Source organism: Cibotium barometz, chromosome 31, assembly GCF_041138505.1.
Source record: "Cibotium barometz isolate CiBa-2024 chromosome 31, ASM4113850v1, whole genome shotgun sequence".
NCBI classification, from domain to species: Eukaryota; Viridiplantae; Streptophyta; class Polypodiopsida; order Cyatheales; family Cibotiaceae; genus Cibotium; species Cibotium barometz.
This window is the reverse complement of record NC_141076.1, coordinates 39459394-39476512: the sequence shown is the minus strand read 5'-3', so window position 1 is coordinate 39476512 and position 17119 is coordinate 39459394. Positions and strand designations below refer to the sequence as shown.

At 42.8% G+C, this 17119-nt stretch overlaps 1 protein-coding gene and 1 pseudogene across 1 annotated transcript; one reads left to right on the top strand and one right to left on the bottom strand.

Annotated features, from left to right (window-relative positions):
* The first annotated feature begins 4164 nt into the window (after positions 1-4164).
* LOC147620848 (uncharacterized) lies at positions 4165-4647 on the top strand. Its single transcript, XM_086825469.1, has one exon. The coding sequence runs from the start codon at positions 4165-4167 to the stop codon at positions 4645-4647; it is 483 nt and encodes a 160-aa protein (XP_086681595.1).
* Positions 4648-5633: 986 nt separating this feature from the next.
* LOC147620847 (uncharacterized) lies at positions 5634-6379 on the bottom strand (annotated as a pseudogene).
* Positions 6380-17119: the final 10740 nt, after the last annotated feature.

Sequence of the window (17119 nt, the reverse complement as noted above, 5' to 3'; positions counted from 1 at the left end):
CCCTTCCACTGTTTCTTCTCCTATTAGTAGGTCTGCAACTTCTTCTCCTTCCACAGGTAACAACAATAAGTCTGAGAAGGCTCTTGATAAAGGCAAGAAAAAGGCCAGGTGCAACTATTGTAAGGCAAATGATCATGTCATTAAGAATTGCCCTAAGCTAAAGGCTAAAGAGGCAAAGAAGAAAGAGTCAAATGCAGCCACAATAGTGGATGCTTCTACAAATGCAGATTCTGCAAATGTTGTGCAGGATACAGAATGGGCGTTTAGCGTGTATTGCCAATATGACCCATCTGTACATGATGCATGTTTGGCAGTTTCTGTTGACTCTCATGTATGGTATTTTGACAGTGGTGCTACAAAGCACATTACCTCGCATCGTGATATGTTCACTTGTCTTGAGGCTATCCCTAATGGGAATACTATGACATGTGCCAATAATGCTTCTTACCCAGTAAAGGGCATTGGTAAAATTATGCTTACTGCTGCAAATGGCAGCGCTTTCACACTTTCAGATGCTTTGTATGTGCCAGGGATAAAGAAGAATCTATTGTCTGTCTCTGCACTTGCTGGACTTGGACTTGTAGTCAAATTTGTGGATGACAGATGTACTGTTCATGATTTGACTTCTGGTGATACGATTATTGTATCTGGCACCTTGTTTCGTGGGCTGTATAGGCTCAATTCTTATGACAAGTCTGTGGAAGATTCAACAAATGCAGTTTTTGATGAAAAGGCAGTTTTAGATGCAAAACTATGGCATGCTCGTTTTGGTCATCTAAACTTTGCTAGTTTGCTGCGTTTGCAGAAATTTGATATGGTTGCTTCATTGCCCCCTCTTGAGGCACCATTGAAACATGTTTGTGAAGGCTGTATTTTGGCCAAAATGCAGCGTTCTGCATTTCCAAAGGATGGTTTTGTGCGGGCCACTCGCAAATTGCAACTTGTACATAGTGATGTATGTGGGCCTATGCAAACTCCGTCATTTGGTAAACACTTGTACTTCGTGACTTTCATTGATGATTACTCAAGGCATGCATGGGTATATCCACTAAAGGCAAAGTCCAAAGTGTTTTTGTGCTTCAAACAGTTTTTGCTTATGGTTGAAAATGTATCCAATTGTAATGTGGGTACCCTCCGTTCTGATCGAGGGGGGGAGTACATGTCTAAAGAGTTTGATGCATTTCTGGCTAGTCGTGGGATAAAACACCAATGTACAGTGCCGTATACCCCTCAGCAAAATGGTGTTGTTGAGAGGAAAAACAGGTCACTTATGGAGATGGCACGATGTATGGTCAAGAGCCAAGCTTTGCCACATGCATTTTGGCTTGAGGCTGTCATGTGTGCTGCATATGTACTCAACAGGTGTCCCACTAAGGCCTTGCAGTCTATTACTCCATACGAAGCTTGGCATGGCAGGAAGCCTTCTATTGGTCACTTGCCTGTCTTTGGTTGCTTGGCCTATGCTTTAGTGCCTATGCAACAACGTAGAAAATTGGATGATAAGGCTGTCAAATGCATTTTTGTTGGTTACAGTGCTGAGAGCAAGGGTTATAGATTGTATCATCCGCAGTCAAAGCGTATCTTGATTAGTCGAGATGTTGTTTTTGTGGAAGATGCTGTGCAGCCTTTGTTATCATGTACCAAAGAGACAAGTGTGAGCTCACGGAATGTATTTGATACATTGTTGCCTCTGTTTACAGGTGGGAATTCAAATGTAAGTCCTAATGAGGCAAATATTCAGCCTATGCAGATTTCAAACGACATCATAGATCAGCCTATTTCTGATGCAGATTTACAGGATGTAATTTCTGAGGATAGGGCTGAAAATGAGCAGGCTAGAGGTATGCCTAAATGGCTGGTGCAAACCTTGCGTGATAGTAAAATTGATGCACCTATATCTAGTCGTACTCGTTCGGGTTTTTAGCATGCCTCTTATGCATCAGATTGTTATGCTTTGGCTGTGTCTAGTATGTGTGAAGAGGAAGAACCTCTTTCATTTGATGAGGCACAAAAATCAGAAAATTGGTTGGCTGCAATGCAAAGTGAATATGATGCTATAATCAAGAATGGTACATGGTCTTTGTGTGATTTGCCTATTGGTAAAAAGGCCATTGGATGTAAGTGGGTTTTTAAGTTGAAACGAAAGCCAGACGGCAGTGTTGATCGCTATAAAGCTAGACTTGTTGCAAAGGGTTATGCTCAAGAAAAGGGCATTGATTTTGATGAGACCTTTGCTCCCACTTGTCGTATGACTACCATTCGTAGCATTTGTGCATTGGCAGCTCATAATGGTTGGAATGTACATCAGCTGGACATAAAGACTGCGTTCTTGAATGGAGATTTGCATGAGGAGGTGTATGTATCGCAGCCTCGTGGTTTTGTTCAAAGAGGGCAGGAAAACAAAGTGTGCAGGTTGAAAAAGGCTTTATATGGTTTAAAGCAAGCTCCACGAGCTTGGTATGAAAAGATACATGCATATTTGACTGCACATGGTTTTCAGAATAGTCCAATAGAAAGCACTTTGTATGTTAAATGTGTGGATGATGTACATCTAATCATTGCTCTCTATGTCGATGACATGCTGCTCACAGGACCAAATGAAAGTCATATTGCTGATTTTAAGGCTGATTTGAATGCCTCTTTTGAGATGTCAGATTTGGGGCATTTGCATCATTATTTGGGGATATAATTTAAGCAGTGTGATGGAGGTATTGCTTTGTGTCAGACAAAGTATATTGAGACATTGTTGCGGAGATTTGGCCTTGAAGACTGCAAGCCTATTGCTACTCCAATGGAGACAGGTTTGAAGTTGAGTCTTCATGATGCTGGAGATCACTTTGATGTCACACTCTATCAGACAGCTGTTGGTTGCCTCATTTATGTATGCATTACGAGGCTGGACATTCAGTTTGCAGTCTCACAGGTGAGCAGGTTTATGCATAGCCCAGGGTCTCAGCATTGGAAGGCAGTTAAACGCATCTTTCGCTACTTGAGTGGCACCATACATCTTGGGTTGTTTTATCCCAAGGGGGGGATCGTTGCCGCCAGATTTACATGCTTTTTCGGACTTAGATTGGGCTGGTTGCTATGACACAAGAGTGTCCACAAGTGGTTTTTGTTTCATGCTCGATAGCTCATGCATATCTTGGTTGAGCAAGAAGCAACCTACTGTGGCCACTTCTAGTTGTGAAGCTGAGTACAGGGCAGCTTTCACAGTTATGGTTGAGTGTGTGTGGCTTAAACGGCTTATGGCTGACTTGGGTGTTGGACACCTCTATCTTCACTGATAGTCAGAGCGCATTGGCAGTTGCGAGAAACCCAGTTTTTCATGCTCGCACAAAGCACATTGAGGTGCATTATCACTATGTCAGGGAGAGACTCTCAGCAGGAGAGATCAGCTTGGCCTATGTGCCAACACAGGACAACCTGGCTGATCTTTTCACAAAGGCGCTTCCTCGTGAGAAGTTCGAAGATTTTCGCAAAGCTTTGGGCTTGCTCCCCTTTGTGGACTGATCTACTTCGGGCATGGCACTCCCCTATACATGAGTGCTAGCTCTCGTTCACACCATCACTCCCAGGGGGGATTTGTTGCCATATATATAGGCAGTGATGTGTGTGAACACACTTAGGACCGCCGGGGCACTTTTTCCCAAGTTTAGGAGGTTTTTTCCCCCGGCTTGTATATATGCCCATCACTCTAGGGCTAACTTATCTTTTGTACATTGACACAATCTAATACACTTTGTGTTGTGTGCATTCTTGCTTCTTCTTCTCCAAGCTTTGTGTGCTTTCCTACAACCCTAATTCCAACAATGTATACCAACATGTGGGCTTATGGACAACATCTTCGGATAAAATCTATTGTGACGACTTACTTCTAACTCAAGATTCTTGCGTTGTTGCCTCTTTCAGCAATTATCACGTGCAAGTTCAAGAGACACAAATCTTATCGACAGTGAACTTGGTTACATGGGAACCATAGTCGGCATTTATGAAGTATGATATCATATCTTCAAGCAGGTAAATGACATCTCTCTTCATGCAACAATGACATGTAGATTTCTTGAAGCTATACATAATTCTAAAGTTTTGATTCGTGTATTTTGACAGGTGGTTTTGAAGGTGGATTGGTTTCGTGCCGAGTATAAAGGCAATAATGCCACAATGAAAAGAGAACCGTCCGGATTTTGTTCCATCGACTCCTCGAAGTTATTGCGTGCAACAAAAGAGCCTTACATTCTGCCAACTCATGTTGAGCAAGCGTTCTTTTACAAGAATACAGATGCTCATCCATGGTGGCAAGTTGTGCATGTCCAACCTAGAGGTCGACACTTGTTTGATAGCGTTGACTCTGAGAAAGCGGATCAGGATGAATTGATTACATCCTCGAATCTAGACACATCGACGTCAGAGAGGTGTAGAATTCTTCTTTCCGATCATGATGACATTGTAGATGATGAGAACGACAACGATCCAGACTCTGACACTACAGACACCGAAGAGGAAGAAACAATGGATGTCGAGCCTATGGAGGAAATAAACGTCAACACGGATTTAACGATGGAGGAGTTCGAAGAAGTCAACAAGAATAATGAAGATGAAATTTTAATGACGGTTAATCTCAAAGATGACGATGAGGACTATTAGTCTTACGTGTCAACTCACGGATCAACCTATGTTCGGATCAACCTATGTTCGGTAAGATTTAATCAAAATAATTCATTGTAAAGTCATGATTTTTATTCTTTTGAAAACTTACTAACAAGGGTGGGTGGTGGGGAGTCTCGTGGCTAGTGTCGGGGTTCGATTCCCCTCACACTCGTTTTTCTTGCTCTAGCTATGTACAGGGTAATTTCAGCTTCAAGTTCACTGAAAGAAAGTTCATATCGGGATTCGATTCCCCTCCTCTACCAAGGCTTCTATCTCGCGTTTCAACCCTGGTATCAGCATCTCAACCTTCAGTACCCGCAATCAAGCATTGTTCCCTGGATCGACTTGGCCAAGCAGTAGACCATCGAAGCCAGTAGTCTTCTAGCATTTCATGTGGCAGTAGTTCTAGCAGCACTCTCAGTGAGTACCTACAGTACCCTTAGCCACAGCACCCCCCACGCTGCCCATTTGCTGCTCCAGCTCTACTCTCTCTCTCTATGACACTATGGTCACCCCAGCTTTGATGTATGGTCACCCCAGCTTTGATGTATGCGGCAGCAGTATGGGCCCCATGCTTGTCAGCTGCCTCATGAGCGCAGATTGAGAGACCACAGATATGTATGATCTCACCCTTGTTCCACACAGCAGCAAATCATCAGTACCACTGTTCTACCTGACATTGGTATCAGAGCTCTCTGGTGGTAACTTTTTGGTCTCATAGGTCATTTTGGCCTTTTGAAGACGTAAATATAGCATTTCATTTTGTTTCATTTCTCTCTCTCTCTACTTACCGTGCATTGTCGTGTCGATGACTCATGAGTTTCCACATTTACTTCAGCAACCACTTCCGACTCCATCCTGTCCCAAACTCCGTCTCTCCCCAATGTGTTGATGACATATTTCTTGTCATCCTCAAGTTGATCGATGCATTGCAAAATAAAGTCAGTGTAATTCAAATAAAAAACTGTAATTCATATTTATATTTACTGCCATGGTATATGAACTCACTGTAGATAAGACATGCAAAGGTCTCTCATCCGACGTCTGAAGGCGATTCCGGCTCCGACCTGAAGGATACCCCCGTCAGGCGTGATGTCGCATGTGACACCCAAAGTGCCAGTGCACGTGCGCATCGGCACTGGTGGGGGCACTGGTGGGGGCACTGGTGGTGTGCTACTCTGCCCCGTTGACGCCTATGTGCAATACAAACATACGATATATTGAGATGTGAGTTCTTAAAAAGTACTTGATATTTAATCCGTAATCGCCATAAAAGATATACCTACGGGACGAACGGCCACTAGCATGTGAATCAGGTGTCACCTGAGTACCAGGAGGTACATCAGGAGTAAGCCACTGACTCTCGTGATGTGATGTACCTGAGATAGGAGTCCTAAGAAAACAAAGACATCAAAAGGATATATATATTAAGAATTCTATATGTAAAAAAAGGATGACATTACTATTTTATCAATCGAGAAGCTTACCGATGCGCTGTAGTGTGTGCATGAGAAGAAGTCTCCACTCCTCCATGTGGCTGGGAGGATGTACCCTCTCCAGGTCGTACGGGCATACTGAATCTCCCAAGAATCTTGATGGCGTCATCTAAACCCGCATCATCCATCTCCACATAATCTGCCATGACCTTTGACAGTGTATCTCCAGAAAGTCCAGTGCCTCGTAGCAAAGTGATGATCTCCAGCTTCACTTTACGGGTGTGGTCACTCATCATATCTATATATTTAAAACAACTATATGTCAGGCTAGAGATACATTGTAAGAGGAGAGCTCAATCTATTTAATCAGAAACATTGACTAAATAACTCCAAGCAAGATGCGTCCACATCTCGAAGTTTCTATACAAGGGGATGTCATGTGCATCCTGCACTTGGATGCCACGTAGACATTTCTGTACAAAAGGTGCACGATGACCTCGGATGGTGAACTGGTCCCATCATGTGAGCCCAGTCCGGGATGACCAGTCTGGACGAGTCAGCCAGGGATCCATCTCAGCCATCCGAGGTCAAGTGTGCATTCTCCTACACATGAGTCCAAGGTCAGATGTGCACTGTCTAGCACATGAAACAGTGCCAGTCCACACTGTGAGTCTCCCTCTAGAATGATGTCAGTGGTTCTGTGTATCAGGTATGGTACCGGATGCCAGATCACTGAGCAGAGTATGTTTAGGACAAGGGGCCAGCCCATAGGGCTACCCCGGGGCTGTGGGACAGCCCTAAGGCAAGAATAAGGCCATTTTTAGGAGGTTACAGCCTTCATAGGACTGTAGGGGAAGTATGGGGAGGCTCATACAGGCTGCCCAGCCCATGGATTGTGGGCAAAGGCTATGCCAAGCCTTCTAGAAGCAAGCGCCAGCCTCCCCAACTTGCTAGGGAATTTACGCAGCATTTATTATGATTTTTAAAGTATTTTATGCTGATTTTGCTCAATTGTGGGAATATGCTGTTGGCCGCCTGCTCTTATGCTGGGCCGACTCGCCCTGAAGGGTAGATGATGCGAGCACTCGCAGAACAGACAGCCAAGTTGGATGAGCAGAAGGCGCGGATCTTGGCTCTAGAGAAGCGTTCCCGCTCTCCAGCGTCGCATTTTCCACCCACAGATAGATGGCCAGACATTGTGGATGAAGCAAAAGTAATGGTTCCAGAATAGATCCTTCTCCACCGTTTCAAGCATTGCTTAGGCCGAAGACTACACCAGTTCCTCCACGAAGTTTCAGGACCGAGGAACTCATGAAGCGGTATGGCTTGACAGAGAAATTTTTGAAGACTATCCGGTGTTATTGACGGATTATCTAGAGGCTATGCAGCTTCCATCAAGTTAAGCAGAAGGGGATGTCACATGCATCCCACACTTGGATGCCACGTAGACATTTTTGTACAGAAGGTGCATGACCTGGGATGGTGAACTGGTCCCATGTGAGCCCACTCCGGGACGAGTCAGCTAGGGATCCATCTCAGCCGTCCGAGGATAGGTGTGCATTGTCCTGCACATGAGTCCAAGGTCAGATGTGCACTATCCTGCACATGAAACAGTGCCAGTCCGCATTGTGAGTCTCCCTCTAGAATGATGTCAGTGGTTCTATTTATCACGTATGGTACCAGATGCCAGATCACTGAGTAGAGTATGTTTAGGACAAGGGGCCAGCCCATAGGGCTACCCCCGGAGCTTAGTATGGGCATGGGAATGGTGTGAAACCATCCCCATGTGGGCTAGTAAGGCCTAGGCTGGGACCCACCAGCCATGGAAGGGCTGTGGGACAACCCTAAGGCAAGAATAAGGCCATTTTCAGGAGGTTACAGCCTTCATAGGGCTGTAGGGCAAGTATGGGGCAGCCCATACAGGCTGCCCAGCCCATGGATTGTGGGCAAAGGCTATGCCCAGCCTTCTAGAAGCAAGCGCCAGCCTCCCCAACTTGCTAGGAAATTTACGCAGCATTTATCAGGATTTTTGGAGCATTTTATGCTGATTTTGCTCAGAGACGACGGATAATCTTAGAGATGACGGTAGTGTAAATAGTAGAGGTCCACAATCCCATCATTTATCTCATTTTTCACCAAGTGCTCTAGCAAACCAAGGGGCCAAGATAGCCAAGGGCTTGCTAACGCAAAGGGGTGAAGGATTCAGGTCAAGGGCAAGATTTTCCAGCCAGAAAGGTCAAGTTTTCTGTATTTGTTTTCAGATTTACATCATTCTAATAAAGCAAATACACCATCCATGGTGGGGGCCCTATAGAGGGTAATTGGGACCCAATACTGTGTCCTCTCCATCTCCCCCTTCTCTCTCTATTTTTTCCACATCTCCTTTCAGTTTGTGCGTTAATTTTCATCATGAGAAAAGAGTGCTGATTTCTGAGTTTTGAAGTACCGATTCTTCTCCGAAGCTTCCACATACTACAGTGGTATCAGAGCCTAATTCAAGGACAAAGATTCAGCAAAGAAAACCAAAAAAAATTTCTCACTCGTGTGGTTGGTTTTTGGACGTCGGTGGACTACCCCTTTCGGAGTAACTCCTGTCCCTCGAAGGACAGTTGGTTTTTAGCCTCCGGAAGTCTCCCACACAGATAGTGGATGGTCGGATTACGATCCGAAAAGGAATTGCATTTTCCTACTATGGCGAGCTTCAGCGAGACGAGAGAGAACCAAAACCATGGGACCAGAGTGCACCAGGCAGCCCAGCTAGGGCACCCGGCTTCAGTGTCACAGACATGTTCCAGCAGATGATGCGAGCACTCGTCGAAAAAGACAGCCAAGTTGGATGAGCAGAAGGCTAGGATCTTGGCTCAGGAGGAGCGTTCTCGCTCTCCAGCGTCGTGTTTTCCACCCACCATAGACAGATGGCCGCCAGACAGAGATATAACAACGAGTTGGCCTTTGATGTGCTGAAGTGTTATGTCCACGATCAGCAAGGTAAGTGGGAATAATTTTTCCCTTTAGTTCAAGCTGTTTTGAATGGCTCTTTTTCTTCAGCTATTGGCAGGACTCCATATATGAGGCAGCGTTTGGAAGACCTTTCCAGTCGTTGTGAACCAGGACTCTGTCTTCAGTACCGGAGGCGAATAGAGTGACAAAGTCTTACCAGGAGATCCTAGAGTCAGTAAAAGACAGATTGGCTAAAGCACAAGAGGCCTACACTCGAGAGGCCAATAAAGACCGAAGGGATATGACATTTTCGGCAAGAGATTGGGTGTATCTTCGGATTATGAAGCAAAGATTGAAGCAGGTGGGCAAGCGATGCCCAAAGTTGTCTTTCAGGAGCTTTGGACCATTTCCCATCCAGGAAAAGATTAATAATGAGGTGTCTATGCAGTGAAAGCTACCTCCAAGTTGGACTATGCACGATGTATTTCATGTCAGTTGGTTAAAGTCATATGCAGGTCCACCCCCTTCAGAGGTCAAAGACGAAGCGGAACCAGAGATTGTGGATGAAGTAGAAGTAATGGTTCTAGAACAGATCCTTCTGCACCGTCTCAAGCATGGCTCAGGCCAAAGACTACACCAGCTCCTCACAAAGTTTTAGGAACAAGGAACTCATGAAGCGGTATGGCTTGACAGAGAATTTTTTGAAGACTATCTGGCGTTATTGACGGATTATCTGGAGACTATGCACCTTCCGTCAAGTTAAGCAGAAGGGGATGTCACATCGTGCATCCCGCACTTGGATGCCACGTAGACATTTTTGTACAGAAGGTGTAGGACTTGGAATGGTGAACTAGTCCCATGTGAGCCCAGTCTGGGGGGACGAGTCAGCCAGGGATTCATCTCAGCCATCCGAGGTCATGTGTGCATTGTCCTGCACATGAGTCCAAGGGCAGATCAATGTGCACTGTCTTGCACATGAAACAGTGCCAGTCCGCACTGTGAGTCTCGCTCTAGAATGATGTCAGTGGTTCTGTGTATCAGGTATGGTACGAGATGCCAGATCACTGAGTAGAGTATGTTTAGGACAAGGAGCCAGCCCATAGGGCTACCTCAGAGCTTAGTATGGGCATGGGAATGGTGTGAAACCATCCCCTAGGCTGGACCCAATAGCCATGGAAGGGCTGAGGGACAGCCCTAAGGCAAGAATAAGGCCATTTTTAGGAGGTTACAACCTTCATAGTGCTGTGTAGGGCAAGTATGGGGCAGCCCATATAGGCTGCCCAGCCCATGGCTTGTGGGCAAAGGCTATGCCCAGCCTTCTAGAAGCAAGCGCCAGCCTCCCCAGCTTGGTAGGGAATTTACGTAGCATTTATTAGGATTTTTGAAGCATTTTATGATGCTGATTTTGCTCAGTCGTAGGAATATGCTGCTGGCCGCCTCCTCTTATGCTGGCCAACTCCCCTTGAAGGGTAGTGTAAATAGTAGAGGTCCACAATCCCATTATTCATCTCATTTTTCACCAAGTGCTCAAGTAAACCAAGGGGCCAAGACGGCCAAGGGCTTGCTAATGCAAAGGGGTGAAGGATTCAGGTCAAGGGAAAGATTTTCCAGCCAAGTCAAGTTTTTTATATTTGTTTTCAGATTTACATCATTCCAATAAAACAGATACACCATCCGTGGTGGGGGCCCTAGAGAGGGTAATTGAGACCCAATACTGTGTCCTCTCCATCTCCCCCTTCTCTCTCTATTTTTTGCACATCTCCTTTCAATTTGTGCGTTAATTTCCATCACGAAAAGAGTGTTGATTTCTAAGTTTTGAAGTACCGATCCTTCTCCGAAGCTTCCGCAGTGGTATCAGAGCCTAATTCAAGGACAAAGATTCAGCAAGAAAACCTGAAAATTTTTCTCGCTCGTGTGGTTGGTTTTTAGACACTGGTGGACTACCCCTTTCGGAGTGACTCCCGTCCCTCGAAGGATGGTTGGTTTTTAGCCTCTGAAAGCCTCCGGAAGTCTCCCACACAGATAGTGGATGGTCAGACTTGCGTTCCGAAAGGGAATTGCATTTTCTTGCTATGGTGAGCTTCGGCGACGAGAGAGAACCAGAACCATGGGACTAGAGTGCACCAGGCAGCCCAGCTAGGGCACCCCGCTTGAGTGTCACAAACATGTTCTAGCAGCAGATGATGCGAGCACTCTCGTAGAATAGACAGCCAAGTTGGATGAGCAAAAAGTGCAGATCTTGGCTCTGGAGGAGCATTCCCGCTCTCCAGCATCACGTTTTCCACCCACAGACAGATGGCCAAACAAAGATATAACAACCAGTTGGCCTTTGATGTGCTGAAGTGTTATGTCCACGATCAGCAAGGTAAGTGGGAATCGTTTTTGCCTTTAGTTCAAGCTGTTTTGAATTACTCTTCTTCTTCAGCTATTGGGAAAGACTCCATATGAGACAGCATTTGGAAGACCTTTCCAGTCGTTGTGAACCAGGACTTCGTCTTCAGTATACCAGAGGCGAACAGAGTGACAGAGTCAGAGGCCTACACTTAACAGGCCAATAAAGACCGAAGGGATATGACATTTTTGGAAGGAGATTGGGTGTATCTTCGGATTATGAAGCAAAGATTAAAGCAACAGGTGGGCAAGCGATGCCCAAAGTTGTCTTTCAGGAGCTTCAGACCATTTCCCATCCGGAAAAAGATTAATGAGGTGTCTATGCAGTTAAAGCTACCTCCAAGTTGGACTATGCACGATGTATTTCATGTCAGTTGGTTAAAGCCATATGCAGGTCCACCCCCTTCAAAGGTCAAAGACGAAGCGGAACTAGACATTGTGGATGAAGCAGAAGTAGTGGTTCTAGAACAGATCCTTCTGCACCGTTTCAAGCATGCCTCAGGCCAAAGACTACACCAGTTCCTCACGAAGTTTCAGGACCGAGGAACTCATGAAGCGGTATGGCTTGACAAAGAATTTTTTAAAGACTATCCGGCGTTATTGACGGATTATCTCGAGGCTATGCAGCTTCCATCAAGTTAAGCAGAAGGGGATGTCATATGCATCCCGCACTTGGATGCCACGTAGACATTTCTGTACAGAAGGTGCAAGACCTGGGATGGTGAACTAGTACCATGTGAGCCCAGTCCGGGATGAGTGAGTCAAAGATCCATCTCAGCCGTCCGAGGTTAGATGTGCATTGTACTGCACATGAGTCCAAGGTCAGATGTGCATTGTCCTGCACATGAAACATCTATTTACCACTACCACAGTGCACCCTGCAAGGAGGTAGCTCGACTCATTTTTACCTATTTTCACACTTCTATGTTGGTCCAAGGGTTCCATGTAGTGTCACGACGTAAACTTTTAGTTACAGATTTAAACTGTAGAGACATCTGCATGATTGTTTAATTAATGATATATCACATATAAATTAGAGTTGAGGTTTGTCCTTTTTGACACACCTCTTCATAAACGAATGCAATTGGTTTGACTCATTAACTAATTTCATGGTCCTCTTAAATAGAGAATCTCAAACAACAGATCCTAGATTGGAATGTATTATCCACTCCATTAGTCAAGGGGACCATGGACATTGCACATGTATATCTGGCGAATGAGGGATTCCTCATTACTTTATGCCTTGCTGAGAACTTTGGCAAGGTATTGAAGTATGTACAGTTAAATCAGGCTTGCAACTCCATTGTATGTGGAATCTTATGTGTGATGGTGGTTGCATGTAGTGATGATTCTCTTGGGGTTGGGATGAGCATCTCCATTGGTCATGTCCTCCTTGCCACAAAAACTCCTATCAGCGTACATGAGCGTACATGGGATATATTGTGTACATGTATCAATATTTTGTATATAGACAAGATTACGTTACATATTGATTTTTTAAAAGCATTTACAAATGTCACTGAACTAAGAATGGATAATATTTCTATAACAACTAGAAAGAGAGAAAATTTACGGATATGGTTTCTGAGTCGGGGATACGTACCCACATCATGCTAGAGCTACTTATAATGCAATATTTTTTTATATTAAAATTAAAATTACTTCAAATATTACATCTTACATCATATGGACTATGTTGAAGAGTCTCTTTTGAGACCCTCATCAACTATAACCATATGATCCATCAGAAGCTAGATGTTTTATTGCAACCCAAGGAAGACTAGCTCTAAAAGCTATGTGTTCATGTGTTGATGAAACACAGCTCTGTTTCTAGTCAACCAAATGAACCATAGAAGCCAAAACTCTGATCATCTATTACAAGTCTTTTAAAGCCATCTTAAATGTACCAAATGTCAAAGAAAATCTTGTTAAGCATCAAATAAGATTTTAATCACCATTCTTTGACATTAGCGAAATATGAGAATGCATGCTTGTATGTCTTTGCTACTATTTTACATCTGCTTTATTTTCCACATGTGAGTGGTCTCTGTTGAAGGGTAGTAATCATCAGTAATCTCCAAACACCATATTGGGGAATATGGGAATTTCCCACAAGTTTGGGACATGTGGTCAAAACTTTGGATTTTCCATAACTTGAACACCATTAATCCAAAATGAGTGGTTTATGGCTCTTTAGATCCCATTTTTCAAGCGCTTTCCAATGATAGGTCACATGATAGGGCTTTGAGAAACTTACAAACATGTTATCCATGTCCCCCTTTCCTGGTATTCAAAAATGGGAATTGGGAGATTCCCAAATTCTCTAATATGGTGTTTCCATAAGAAAACCTTAAATTTAAGCCCAATTTGTAATGACAAGAGATTAAGTAATTGTACACCCCACCATACATTGGAGTTTTGCATATGCCATGCTATATTACATCTGACATCCAAAAACTCCTAACTTTTTAAGAGTATAAAATTGCTTTGTTGAACTAGCTCACCAGTTAACATCAAAATGAGGCAAGGACCAATCTTTAAATATTCCTACAAGACTTTGTTTGTGAGGTACCTATAATTTGAAGACCATTGTGCAAAGAAGATGCCAAGAGTTTTTGTAGGCCATGTCCAACCTGATATTTCTTTTGACTGTAAAAGAAGAAACAAAATTCCCCATTTTTCCTACATTATTCACACCTTTCTTATGTAGATATTCACTATGCTTTTTAAGATCAGAGCAGGAAGCTTTTTAAAAATTAAAACCAAAATACATTTTCACTAGCCAATGAATTCCTAGTATATCTGATTCTGCCATTCCAAATTAGCTTAGCACAATAAAACTTCCATCATTTGAGCGATATTTTAATCAATTTTTAGAGGAGCATTAGAGAAGAGTTTAGTCCAATTATCCAAAGATAGACCGCACACCATGAAAATAAAGCTGTGATTATTGTATTAGATCCCATGAACAATGACATCAAAGTAAAGAGGAGTCAAGCATTTTATACATGAAAGGGGCTCTGCTAGCTAGCATGTGAACGTCCAGAATACCAAGACCACCCTAGTATTTGGGTTCAGTTATTGCATTCCAACCAACTAAAGCATGAGGCTTACTACTTTAACTACCCCAAAAACATTGTAGTAGAAGACAATTGAACTTTTGAGCATGTTCAATACCCCATTGCACAATCAATATGTTATCTAGACCCTGCCTCCCATAAAGCCTAACTAGCTTTGGTGAATATATTTCTTGAATAGGGGATTCATTCTGAAGGCTATTGCTTTTGTCAAGATTTTATACATTATGCCAAGCACAGTTATGGGCCTCGAATGGTTAAAAGATGAACAAAATAATTGTTTTGGCAACAATTTTATGACCCCTTGCTTTAGCTTGGGATCCATCCATTGATGTAACCATATATCATTTATCAAGCCAATGATCATAGCTTTCAAAACATCTTAGAATTCTAGTGTAAACTCTTTACATGATCCATCCATACAAGGGGTTTTTCGTTCCCAAGATGTTGCAGTGTATACCAAATTTCATTTTCCTCAGAAGGTTGATCTAGTCTAACAGCAATTTGTGCATCAATACAAGTCTCCACTACCTAAAGCAAGGCATCTACTGCATTTTTTTAACATGTGAGGTATCCGAAGGGGCATTTAGTCTTCTTTCAAAGTGTATTTTACATTCCTATTCAATCTTAGGTCCAGTGGTGAGGCAAGATCTATCCTGTAAAACAATATTGGTAATTGCATCCCTGTATCTCTTGTATTTGATCTTTCAATAGCCTTGGTTTGAGAAAAGCCAAGGATAAGATATTTTGAGATAAGCCTTGCATCATTCCCACTGGTGGACACAATTGATGCCTATTTTTTTTCAAGAAAGAGAAAGAAAAGGTGATTTTTTGTATGCATGGAAGGTAAAGCAAAGAAAAATGAGGCGCATCACATGCATGGAAAAGGTTACAAGAAGGAGATTCCGCTTTAAAGATTTAAGAGGAGTGTGATTGGGAGTGCAAGTGTAAGTGTGAATGTGAATGTGAGTGTGAGTGTGAGTGTTAAACCCTTCATGCAACTAGTGAGGGTGAGAGTGAGATGGCTCGGGTGGATCGAGCTTTTCATGTCCAGAGTGCTCTGAGAGATTGTAACAATCTAATACAGATTAGTTGACTTGGTTCGTATTTCATGTTTAAACAATTGTATAATTGTTTTTTTTTTTTAAACCTACTGCATCTTGATCGCTAAAGGAGAGCGTGGAGTTTTGCATGGGTAATAATCACGATATTTGATATTTGATAAAAGAGGGTAACAGACGATCAAGAGTGTGACGGCGTTGCATGGGTATCAGAGCGGTGAAGATTTGGTCCATGCAAAGTGCAACAGAAATTAAGAAAAATTAGAGGAAAAGCTCTAGCTGAAGGTCCATCTAATCAGAATATGGGCGCTGATGGTGTCTTCGTGCAGATTCCTAACGCTGCCGAGGATGGACCAGAAATCAGGAAGAGAGGGCAAATTGAAGCGGATGACATTGAATCGCCAAGTTATGGTGGAAGTCTCATGTGCAAATTCGGGAAAAACCCAATGAACCAGAGTTCTCCACACTATTATATGGAAAGAAGATGGGTATTGTTCTCCACACTATTATCACTATTATATGGAAAAGAAAATGGAATTTTATAATTTCAAGTAGGTAGAAGAAAGAAGGCATCATTTTATCGTGGATAAATATAAAGAGAAATTTCTGAGATTACACAAGTATGCTCCGGAGGTATCCGGTGATGCTCTTACTCATAAATTTAGTGAGGGATTGAAAGAAGATTTACTATATATATGACAAAAGGAACGAGGTCCAAAGATTTCTTGGATGTTGTCTCAAACGCAGAGAATTTTGAGAGGATGGAGGCATATAACCATAGGAAGGCAACCAAATCAAGAATTATTCCAATCGGCCATCGTGCTCAGAATTTTGGAATTTTTAGCATTATTGGGAAATATGGGTAGAATTGATTTTTGTAAATCCCATGAATCTTTTACTCAAAAAGAAGAATGTTGAATATATTTCACTTGAGAAAATTAAGAAAGAATATGAAAATATCTGTTGAGAAAAAGAACCTTTACCTAGGCCAAGAAAAGTCCCATCGGTATCATCGGTATCAAAAATAGAAAATGTTATTAAATGTGAAATGGATGTGGATGTGAAAGAAGAGATGAGAATGAGACGTGAGGATATGTGAAAGGATGTGATATAAATGAATGTGGATGTGAATGAAGAGATGAGAATGAGATGTGAGAATTTGTGAAAGGATGTGATGTAAATGAATGTGGATGTGGATGTGATAGGATGTGATGTGATGTAAATGAATGTGGATGTGGATGTGGATGTGATAGGATGTGATGTGATGTAAATGAATGTGGATGTGGATGTGATAGGATGTGATGTGATGTAAATAAATGTGGATGTGGATGTGATAGGATGTGATGTGATGTAAATGGATGTTGATGTGGAAGTGCATGTGGATGTGGATGTGAAAGGATATGATGTGATGTTATTAAATGTGAAATGGATGTGGATGTGAAAGAAGAGATGAGAATGAGACGTGAGGATATGTGAAAGGATGTGATATAAATGAATGTGGATGTGAATGAAGAGATGAGAATGAGATGTGAGAATTTGTGAAAGGATGTGATGTAAATGAATG

Coding starts and splice junctions, on each gene's coding strand:
- LOC147620848 (XM_086825469.1), top strand. CDS start 4,165: ATGAAAAGAGAACCGTCCGGATTTTGTTCCATCGACTCCTCGAAGTTA.